Raw genomic sequence first — 12,349 nt, 5'->3', positions numbered from 1 at the left:
ACCAAATTCTTAGTAAGGACAATTGTTTTCACAAAATAAATGATCTTTTGTCAAACTGTCCTGATTTTATATTTGCGCAATGTGCCATTTTACTATTTTAATTTTTAAATTATTTTACCTTTTAAAAGGAAATTTAAAAGAAAAAATTATGTACATTTATATAAAACACACACATGCTTAAGAAAGGACACAAAAGGCTTTTTTTAAAAGGAAAAAACCTAACACATTTGGTTACACTATGGGCATATTGTAGGCAAAACAAAAGGAGGTTTTACTTACGGAATTGTAGGCTGAGGCTCAGAAAGGCCAATAGGGCTGCCAAAGCGAGCAAGATCAGAAAACGATTTCGGAAAAGCATTATTAGTTGTTCTGCTTTCTCTTCATGGTTTCATCTCTGTATACGAACACTTCCTGTGAATGAAACAGATAAGTGAATACTTAACAAGTGAAAGCTTCAGCTACCTTGAAATAAATCCAAGTATAATTTTGGCAGGAGTGCAAGAGAGACATGAGGTTATTTCTTATATGCAAGTTTTGGAGACACAGAGCCTTGATCAAGATACAAAGGCTTTAAGTCTCTTCCTTGTCTCTCAGGTCAGTGTATCAAACTAAGCAAAATTTGCAACACAGTAATTGCTTCTCTCCAGTCTCTAAATATTATCTTGCCGCACTCTGCTATTTTGAGGGTGAGTTCCCAATCTTCACAACTCTAAAATGCCTTTAACTAAAGCAGTCTCTCCCTACCCTCCTGCAAAATACAGGTCAGAAAAGCAATATGCTTGCCTCATGGCTCCCCAAAACTACCCTTATTTACCATGCTAGGAATGTTCAAACTATCATACACTCTGTTTCTGAACTGTTAAAGAGACAGGTTAACAATACTCCCTCTAGGGGCAGCACTATTGTTAAATAATATAGGAATCTTAGGTAAGAGATATCAGAGGGGTAGCCGTGTTTGTCACTTTTTACAGATCCAGACTAAGAGTCCTGTGGCACCCTAATAGACTAACAGCTGTACTGGAGCACAAGCTTTTGTGAGTGAATGAATACCCACTTCACCAGATGCATGTAGTGGAAGTTTCCAGAGGCAGGTAAAAATATGCAGGCAAGAATCAGTCTAGAGATAATGAGGTTAGTTCAGTCAGAGAGGATGAGGTCCTCTTCTAGCAGCTGAGGTGTGAACACCAAGGGAGGAAAAACTGCTTTTGTAGTTGGCTAGCCACTTACAGGCTTTGTTTGTTTGTTTGGTGTCACACCATCAGCTCAGGATTAAACAAAGACTGTGAATGGCTATCCACCTACAAAAGCAGTTTCTCCTCCCTTGGTGTTCACACCTCAACTGCTAGAAGAGGGCTTCTCATCCTCCCTGATTATCTCTAGACTGATTCTTGCCTGCATATTTATACCTGCCTCTGGAAACTTCCATTACATGCGTCTGATGAAGTGGGTATTCACCCACGAAAGCTCATGCTCCAATACATCTGTTAGTCTATAAGGTGCCACAGGACTCTTTGTCGCTTTTTAGGTAAGAGAATAAAGATTCAGAGGAGGAGTTATGAGTCGAGCTGTGCGTAAAACAGAAATTCTAGTTATGAATGACAGTTGCCTTTTTCTTGTGTTGACTGCAAGATGCAGGAATTTGGTTGGTCTTGAAAGAAGTATTTTATGATTCCCCATCTCCTTTGATTTGAGGTCTGTTTACAGCACACAATATGTTGACAGAAAAGAACTTCTTTTCACCAATGTTTCTTGTCCCAGTACCCTGATGTTTGTATGGAAAATGCCACTCCAGATACTTTCCTGTTTTGGAGAAGAAGAGACTGCTATGCTTACCTTCTTGCTGGAATTCTGACCTCAGTCTTTTTGATTGTTTACAGTCCATGGGGGTTCCCAATCTCAAAATTGTCAGATTATTATTTTCTCAGATTAAGGATAAAACCTGTGAAAACACTCTTTGGTGTCACAAAACAGTGAATTAACTAGATTAGTAAATTCTTTCTACTGGTTCCTGTCTTGATCTGCTTAGCAAGACCAAAATTTAGGGACCTGTATGCAATATATGAGACAAAGATGACCATCTATATCAAGGCAGCACCGATTCTGTCCTGATGAGCTTTTTCATCTTTGTGTATCGTTTTTAAAGCAGCACCGCTGTACCCCATTGGATTGTTTCTTGGGCATCAAACAGTATTAAAGGCAACTTAACCAATCCAATTGGCAAAGGGAAAGAAACACAAGGGCAACATCAATAAGATTAGATAGTTACTCAATGTGGCTAGCACACAGCATGATGGAGCATATATTTATGAGGAGATAAGTCAAGAGAAAGTAGATGTCTAGTCCAGAATTGAGGAGTCCTTTTATGAATTAGAACTTACGCTGACGTGCATGATAATGGTGCACAGAAAACTGCACAGTTTACCTGGGGCCTTCTAGGTGGAATTTAAAGTGCTGGTATTGACCTTTGAAGTCCTAAATGGGTCACATTTCTGGAGAGACCACCTCTTCCCTCAAATCATTATTCCGGCAGCAGTGGTCAGTGAATGTGCTCAGTCTGGACCAATATTGCCATAAAACAAGAAAGGGGACAGACTGGTGGCAGGGGTTACCAGCCTGGAAATGCCCTTCTCCACTTAGACCTCCAGAGCCTTGATTTATTAAACTTTCAGACACACTGAAAAGCTTATAATTTCCCTTAAGAACAGGACAGGATAAGAACTGGATGGAGTGTTTGTTAACATGGTATAATTAGACTGTGGGGCTGAATTAGCTACCTCTAAAATTTTAATCTAAAAGTAGATTTAAGCAGTTTCATGTAATTTTGATTATTATGAGTTTTAAGTATTGTAATGTGGATCTGTGCTTTTCTGGTAATAAAATTAATTGGATTTCTCAGAACATAAAGTTAGGAGTTAAAAGTCTTTGCAAGATTCTCTCTCTCTCTGTCTCACGGGATACTGATTATATTGGGAGAACTGTCTTTCCATTTTGTTATACTAATTTCCAAGAGACTATAAAGAACTGAGGATTCTGAGAAACTAGAAACCGATGCCTGTTGCTATACTTTTCCAAAATGCCACCAGTGCCATAGTTGGCATGGGAACACAGTAAGAAATGCATGGCTAAAAAGAGAGAGTATAAATGGGAAGGAAGGCCTGTAGTTTAAAGGGCCTTTTTAACTTTTCAGAATAATAGCTCTCACTGTACACTAGTGTAATCTCTTAACGAGAGGTGTGCCAGTGCACTGACTGATGCTAAACTGAGCTGTGAAGGAAAAAAAGTGAGACATAAGGATGATTGATTACAAACCACCAGGAGAGAAAGAAGCATTTAAGTTAAACAGAAGGAAGGACAGAAAGAAAACTACAGGAAAAACAAATTTAAATGTAGAGGGGAAGAAAAGGTAAAATATATGAGGAAGAAAAATCTCAAGAATTAGCACCAACCTCCCCTATCCCAATATCATTAGTTAATAATGTTGGTATATAATGCAATATGCCAAAAAAAATGGAGAGGGAGAAGCTCAGAGAAGACCTTAGATTGAAGAAAGTGGGGAGAACAGATGCCGGGATATTTATGGAAGAGGTTTAATTAGCTTAAACTTTCACTCTTCTTGGAATTAAGAGTTACTGTTTAGACTAAATAGTTCAGAGATTGTAAATACAAAAGCAAGATTTTTTTTTTAATGATACATGTTTTTGCATGCTAACAAAAGTATAGTCATTATGTTATGATTGATTTGGGACAGTTCCTGAAGAGTAATTGTGTTCAATAAAGGGTCTGCCAATAAAATTTGTTGTCAGCTGTCACTTGATATCAAGTATCATGGGATCAGATGCACAGATACAGTAATATGAAATGAAACAACTGGTTTAAAATACTGATAGATGTGGTATTCAAGAGAAAAACAGCACTAAGACTGCAAACATTAAATAGAAGCAATAGAATATATGTTAGTTATACTGGCTGGACATTCAACTGGCAACTTTGAGAAGTATATTCTAATTGAGTAGTACATAAAAAGAAGGGGGGGGTTAGAAAGCATAAACTAAGGGCAAGAAAATCAACTCTCCCCAAAAAACCAAAACCCGCTCCACGTGATCAGAAAAAGATGAGGAGGCAAACACATAGCCAATGTGCTTTTGATGTTAGGCCTTCTCTACATTACAAAATTAAGTTGACCTAAGTCAAGTCGACGTACAGCCACCGGAGTAATTACTGCAGTGCTTTATGTCCACACTATGCCCCCATTGGTTATGTGCATCCTCACCAGGAGCACCTCCACAGACTTAACTGTGTGGGGCACTGACAGCTGGAACCATTCCACCATGGGGTCAACAACCTGAGCTGCCAACTCACACGAGGCTGTTGGCCCTGGGGCAAGGGGGGCTCCAGCTGTGAGCCCCAGGGTGGGGAGGCAACAGCTGTGAGCCCTGCACATGGCTGACAGCCAACAGGTGATGTAGGCAATACAGAGTCTACACCAGTGGTGGGCAACCTGGGGCCCATCACAGTAATCTGCTGGTGGGCCACGAGACAGTGTTTACATTGACCGTCAGTGGGCACTGCCGCCAGCAGCTTCCAGTCGCCATGGTTCGTCATTCCTGGCCAATGGGAGCTGCGGGAAGTGGCATCGGCCGCAGGCACATGCTGGGCGCCGTTTCCCCCAGCTCCCATTGGCTGGAAATGGTGAAGCACAGCCACTGGGAGCTGTGGGTGGCCGTGCCTGCGGATAGTCAATGTAAACACTGTCTCGTGGCCCATCAGCAGATTACCCTAACGGGCCACAAGTTGCCCACCATTGGTCTACACAGACACTGCATCACCCTAACTATATTGATCTAACTGCTATGCCTTTCACCAAGGTGGAATTACTAGGTTGATGTCGTGGGAGACTTATATTGGCGGGAGCAACACTGTAAGGTACATACTTACAGACTGAGGTTGACGTAAGCTACCTTACGTGGCCCTAACTCTGTGGTGTAGACCAATCTTTAGAAATACACTATTACAGAATTAGAACTACTGCTGCAGAATTAAAGCTCACAGCATTACAGAGCAGCTGCTATTTGGATGACATTTGGAGTACATTGATCTTTATCTATTTACTTTATGGGTGGTTCAGAGTGCAGGTCATGTCCTAGCCTCACTGTCTCCACTTGAAAGCTCTCAGTACCCAAAGGCCAATTTTATCATCAACAATTGACATAACATTGGCTCTACTTGTTGGCTCGTGATCCTCCAGTCTCTGACTCTCTTGTTCTAAAAAAGGAATAAATACGGTACTGCTAGAAACGCAGTTCACACCCAGCGTTCTCCGCACTGGCATTCTATCAGTAGGTTAATAAATTGGTATAAATCACAGAATTTATTGCACATTACCTATATCATTAGTTTTCAGCTCAAGACATAATGGTAGATTGGATAAAGAAATTCTGCTGAACCGCAAACCTCATTCAGACATTACTAATCATAAGACATACAAAATCAACCTACACTTTAAAAAAAATAATGTAATGATACCCCCTATAACCAAATGTAGCTAATAATTAAAAGAAAAGCTACTTGGACACCTAATACAGTATATGTCCTTGCTATATGATATTTTTATTTTCCTCCCTCTCAAATTGTGTCCAATATTTATTCTAACAAATCACAAAAGCAAAAGATTACTGATCTAGTTTAAAGTATCCCCATTACCACCTACTCAAGCACAAAGAAGTCAGTATGTACTAACATACGCCGTGCAACTGCTTGCATATTCACTCAAGGCTGAAAAAATGGTATTGTTATTAACAGACAGGAGAGAGGGAGTCAGGAAATCTGGGATCCATTCCTGCCTCTACCGGACTTCTTCTGAGATCTTGGACAAGTCATGGCTTCTTTCTGCCTCAATTTTCTCAACTTCAGACGTGGAAACCTACTTGACAGAAATGTCTGACTGAATTTGTGAATGTTTGGAAATCACTGCAAGATCTCCTCGGGCTTATGTAAGAAAGGTGGTTTTTTTATTAGTATTAGTATTTCACACAGTGCACTGAAAAGATATCCACACTACCAAGGACTTTAAAAGTTCTTGAGAAATTAGACTTGTCCAACCCCCCAAAATAATCATTACCATTCTGTACCTCTGTGCCACTTGACTAATAACATTACCCCTAAATTAGCTGCATCCATCTAGGATGCAAACCTACGATCTTACTTAGCATGTAAGCACATTATTTCACTGAATCACCATGACAGCTGAATGAATTTACTTGATTAAAATAGCATATATCCATAATAAATCAATACTACTCTTCAAAGTCTGCTTCCATACAATTACTGTGCTTATCTGGTATGGCAGATCCAGCAACATCACATTGGTCATGTGGTCACTGTGAAATGGAGAAGGGAAACAGTCACAGTTGTAAGGAAGAAAGCTTCAAAGCCTATAACTGAATGATTGCTAGAGACAGACACAACAATCATACTGTGCTATCAGGCTCTGCAGTAGCAAAACCAGTCTGGAAATTGAGGAGAGATCGCCTGGAAATAAAAATTTATGGGCTGGTACAGAGTGACGTTCATGGATTAATTGGGGGAAAGTTACTGAAGAATTTAGGCAGCCTGCTCACTAGTCTCCTATCTACTACTGACAGTTCTATGTCTTTGAGAGCTTTCAATTGCTTTTGATCTGTCTTGTATTTTTTCATTGCACGGTAAGGATTTTTCTTCCTGCATACAAGAAAGCCTTGTTTTGAAGGTAACTGAACTGAAAGTGATAGCAGCAGATGGGATTATGAATTTTTTTTCTATTTTCAGTTTCCACATTCAGACTTGAATTGTTAGAAGTACTATACTTTTGAAGGGTCCATTTTAAAGAAGGGAAAGAACACTGAGTGAAGTTCTTTGAAAGCAAATATATCAAACTGCACACAGTGAGCGTCCCTCTATACGAGAACATAGATCCTTATTAATGCCTCACAAACAGAACCAAATTCAGAAAGTTATATAGTAGCGTATGTGATTCTATCTGGGTGAGTATCCATTATCTCACTGCACATTGCAGCAAATGAGAGGATCAATGCTTCTTCACTTAGTAAAATACCTACAATAAAAAATTTCTGATTCCCCACTTCTTTTTGGCTAGGCAGACAACGTCAGTGTTATCTACATTCATCAGGACATCTTTGGGTAGCACCAAAACCCAAAATAATTCCAGTTTAAGGTCCTAAGAAAGATATCCAATTATAAGAACAGAGCTGAATGTAATGCTGCACGCCATATTCATCACAGTGGTATCACTATGATATGATTATAACATAGTCTCTAAGGTGCCACAAGGACTCCTCGTTGATTTTGTACACGATGCATCATAACTAACAAATTTATTTGGACATAAGCTTTCGTGGGCTAAAACCCACTTCACCAGATGCATAGAGTGGAAAATACAGGAGCAGGTATAAATACATGAAAGGATGGGCATTGTCTTACCAAGTATGAGGTCAATCTAACAAGACAATTCAATTAACAGCAGGATACCAAGGTTGGAAAAATAACGTTTGAAGTAGTAGGAGAGTGGCCCATTTCAGACAGTTGACAAGAAGGTTTGAGTAACAGTAGGGGGAAATTAATATTGGGGAAATTAGGTTTAGGTTTTCTAATGACCCAACCATGCGCAGTCTTTATTCAGGCCAAATCTGATGGTGTCCAGTGTGCAAATTAATTCCAGTTCTGCAGTTTCACGTTGGAGTCTGTTTTTGAAATATATTTTGTTAAAGAATTGCCACATTTAGAACTGTTACTGCGTGACCAAAGAGATTGAAGTGCTCTCCTATTGGTTTTTGAATGTTACAATTCCTGATGTTAGATTTATATCCATTTATTCTTTTGCGTAGAGACTGTCCAGTTTAGCCAATGTACATGGCAGAGGGGCACTGCTGGAACATGATGGCATATCAATGTGATATATGCCATCATATAACATTACTTAAGCAAAAAACAAACAAAAACAAGCTAGTCGCTTGAATAATGAAACATTACTTTGGCCAGAGAAACCACTACTACTTATGGTAAGTATAGTCATTAGACACCATCAATAAATTCAGCTGTTTCAGCATAATCAATGATTCCTAAAGACAGACATTTGAGAAGAAAATGAATATCTACTAATTTTTAGTAACAGGAAATTATAGGGACAGGACACAAGTAGTTTATCTAGATCCGCCTATTGGAGTGAGCGTTTCTCCTCCACATTCTTAACGCTGTTACTATAACTACTGCATATATGCCACAAGAGTTTCACAAAAATTCTCTGTGGTGGTGATTGCACCATGATTTTATTTTCCAGGCTCTGCACTACCTCCCCAAAAGCCTTCCCTTGCTACTAGTCTAAAATAAGCTCAGGGGAAGGGGATTTTTTTTTTTCCAGAATTGTCTCCACTTGAGAGGAATAACGTTAAGCAACTTGCTGTCTCACTCTGCCTTTCTAGGAGTCTCGCAATATCCTTATTGCAATTGTTCTACCTCCTCCTGCCTTTGGTATTATATTTATAAAGAGCTGTAACATGTCGATCAGAGAGGACAAAAAATAACAGATACCTGCACTGAGGAGCTTACAAAAGTCTAAATTAGCCACAATAAGAAACAAAGGGTGGGAGAAAGACAAAGAGGATTTCACACAGAGGAGATTATGAGTTGCACTTACTGTTACATCTGTCTTGTTAGCTCCTTTTTATTTTACATAAAATAATACATTAAACTTGGAAAACATTTGGACACAATGCCAGGGTGGAGGTCAGCTTTGAAATCCTTGTATTCTGCAGTCTAGTTCAAGAATTTACTCTTTGTATTAGTTCCTTTATTTACATCTGCAATCATGTCTTCCACGGCATTCAGAACCAAATCTAAAATTGCTTCTGCATAATTCTGTTCTTTATCATTGATGTAAGGAAGGTAGGTATTGTCATGCACTCAGAACCATAGAACTAATGCTCAATTCTTCCAATGGAGTACTGCAGCTATAAGTCTGTATTTCACTAAGTGATTTCTCTAATTATGAATTTGTTTGCCATTTCCACAAGGCCTCAATTTCTATTTATACTCATGCTGATGATCCTTCTCATCAGATGGCCTATAACAAAACCCTATCAAATAGATTTCCTTTGTCTCTAATTTACGCCAGATAATTCTATCCCCAAGGTCCTTGTTCTCTGTCATTTATGTTACAAAACTTAAATCCACCCTTCTAATCTGGTCTCTTCTGTAGAGTCTGTGGCCAGGACTACAATAACAGGTAGGTTGACCCAGTTACGTTGTGCAAGAGTGTGAAAAATTTAAAACCTGGAGCGATGTAGTAAAACTGACCTAATCCCCAGGATAGACAGCGCTAGGTCAATGAAAGAATTATTCTGTAGACATAGCTACCACTTCTTGGGGAGGTGGATTAACTATAGTAATGGGAGAACCCCTCCTGTCGCTGGACTGTCTACACTGAAGCATTGCAGCTGTCATGTAGACATAGACTGTGTAACTCTAGGTACTTTAAACCCCACTCAATTGATTAGCCAGGATCCCCCACTCTTCCCCAATTCAACTTAGAATTCTGCCTTTATGCTTACATGCAATTTGTATTTCAAATAGCCAACTATCTAGGATATGTATCTCAATATCAAGACCATCTATAGTACACTTTTGTATTTTATTTTTATTTGTTTACAGTATTTTCCATTTACATGGTTCTTTGGTAGGACAGATAAAAGCAGAAAAGATGGTGGGGGAGCCTTGAGATTGTCGTGTGTAATAGAACTATTATTATGCATTTATTCTAAGTCTGGGTTTGTTATAGTTTTTGTTATGATTACAAGCATTATACGGGATCAAAGCAATTTTATTTTTGCAGCAGCTGATCAAGAATAGAAGATCACTAAGAAGTAACTGGTGATGGAATGTGACATATCTGGGTTATCATGCTATGTTTATTTCTATATCTGTGCACAGAAGCTTGTGCACAAAAATACAGGCGCAAAGGTGCATGATATAGTAGATTTATTGACTTTTTTCATTTTAGAGTTTACAGATGCATGGTAAAAAGTAATTCCATATGTACCTTGTTTTGTGGCCCTGTTTATAGCTAGCTTCAGTTATTCTGATGTTTCCAACCAAATTAAATGTGTTCCTTGGCTTCAATGGATGATTTTAATCCCAATTTACACCAAAGTAATAGTAAAATTTGACTCTTCATACACTAACAGATACCATTTCGTTACATTTTTCAGCAGTGACTAAGAACAAATTATCTTCAGCAAATGATCTACAGATGTAATATCTCTCAGCCATTTCAGATTTTCTAGTTTTGGATACTCAAGTTTAAAAATTAACATTTGTTATAGTTCCATTAGTTAAGAAGAACAAACAAAAAGCTTTGCCAATATGATAAATATGTAATACCACTGTAAGTTACTTACCAGTACACCTTTACTAAACAAAAGGAAGACTTTGGTATCACTACAGACCTATCTATAGAGGATTTTTAAAAAAAAATTGCTTGTATTGCATGTGTCTGTCATACCATACAACAAAATTAAACAGTGTATTTGCTGTAAATCTTTGAATTTCCAAAGACATACTATTATTTCTTTGACATCTGTTGGGGAAAAATTATACAATATCTTGCCACTAGTTGCAATCCTCTACTATAGATGAAAAATTTAAATCATCATCCACACTCCTTGCAACCAACAAAGAAAAGAAGAAAATAGCAAAAGCTCTACTAAGTACAAGGAAACGTCAGGGCCGCCCAGAGGATTCAGGGGCCTGGGGCAAAGCAACTTCAGGGACCCCTTCAATATAAAAAACGTTACAATACTATAGAATACTATATTCTTGTGGGAGCCTCTGTGGAGCCCGGGGCAAATTGCCCCACTTGCCCCCTTCCCCCCCTCCCCCGGGTGGCCCTGGGAAATGTTGTATCCATTTGTGTTTCTCTAGCACTTTAACTTAAAAGAAGCCAAGTACTTTTTGCTACTCCCTTCATACTCCTCTGCCCACTCCCAATGTGCTGTTAAATTTACTTTTCAGACTATTGGGAGTATTCATTTTATGTTAAGCCAGTCAGAAACCTGTACAAATGACCATCCTTAAAAAAAAAAACCTCAAAGGATTCTGCACATTTTTAGGTTACCAAAAGGAAGACTGAGAAACTAAATCACTGCGGCAGAAAACCACTTATAAACTGCTGCTATAACATTTCTGTAAATGGAAAAGTTGCTATTAAGACTTATATGGTTTCAAGTTTAAGACAAAATGAGAATTTTAGAATACATTTTACAATGGAACAGAAGACAGTGGACCACAGATTGCATTGTACATTAATCTCCCCAATATATTACTTTATAATCAAATCTGTCAAATTATGAAGCTTTTAACAGTTTTCAAATAACTTTTGATCATAAACAAATCCTTTAGTTTTAGACTTTATGACATGCCCCCATTAAGAGTACCACACAGCTATGCCAGAAACTATTACTATAATATTAGAAGGTGTCCTGCAACCTTAACAACCCTCCCCTCCCATTTTCACATGCTCTTAACTTGCTGAAACACTGCTTTTTGGAGCTCAAATATCCATGTTTAGGTCTGACTGGACTCAAAGGTCTTGCTTTAAAGAAAATCCTTAATATAAGGTAATTGAGTTAGTGAACACGGTATACTTATTAGTGAGACAAGGGGAGAGAGACAGACAGGACTGGTGCTAGGGGTTTGAGCGCCCTAGGCGCACGGCCATCTCGCTGCCCCGTGCGCTGGTCCCCTGGCTCCGCAGTCCTGCCTGCGGACAGTCGGCTGCTCCCGCGGCTCCGGTGGAGCTGCAGCAGTCGTGCCTGCGGGAGGTCCACCGCAGCCGCGCGAGCAGCCGACCGTTCGCAGGCTCCACTGCAGCAGCTCCACCGGAGCCGTGGACCAGTGGACCCTCCGCAGGCACCACTGCGGCAGCTCCACCGGAGCCGCCTGCCGCCCCCTCCAGCAAAATGCCACCCCCTAATAATGCTGGCGCCCTAGGCGATTGCCTAAGCCGCCTAAATGCAAGCATCGGCCCTGGAGACAGACATGCACAGAACAAATCACAAGTGGGTGTTGTTAGCTGAAGCTTCATTTGGCCTTGTACACCAGGATTCCACTTTTCCTCAGAAGTAGAGACACACCAGATGTCACCTTGTGGTCCAAGAGCTCCTTTAACTCCTTCCTAACAAGTAATTCAGCCTGGCTGTGAAATCTAAGCATGAGCAGCCTGTAGTGTTTCTTCCTGCCTAACTAACACTGCTTCAGGGCTAACTTCATTCTTGCTCTTTCCTTCTCCTTCCAAATTACT

At 39.6% G+C, this 12,349-nt stretch overlaps 1 protein-coding gene across 5 annotated transcripts in view; it reads right to left on the bottom strand.

The window, feature by feature from the left end:
• The window catches only part of PXYLP1 (2-phosphoxylose phosphatase 1), an 89,369-nt gene that overhangs the window by 65,838 nt on the left and 11,182 nt on the right, over positions 1–12,349 (bottom strand). For 4 of the 5 annotated variants that reach the window (XM_050964069.1, XM_050964070.1, XM_050964071.1 and 1 more), the window contains one exon: positions 280–411. In XM_050964069.1, the coding sequence (XP_050820026.1) occupies positions 280–358 (79 nt within the window). In that variant the 5' untranslated portion in view covers positions 359–411. Of the gene's footprint in view, positions 1–279; positions 412–1,833; positions 1,940–12,349 lie in introns of all 5 variants that reach the window. The other variant, XM_050964072.1, reaches the window with a different exon arrangement.

Source organism: Gopherus flavomarginatus, chromosome 8 (genome assembly GCF_025201925.1).
Source record: "Gopherus flavomarginatus isolate rGopFla2 chromosome 8, rGopFla2.mat.asm, whole genome shotgun sequence".
NCBI lineage: Eukaryota > Metazoa > Chordata > Testudines > Testudinidae > Gopherus > Gopherus flavomarginatus.
This window is presented reverse-complemented; position numbering and strand designations above follow the sequence as displayed.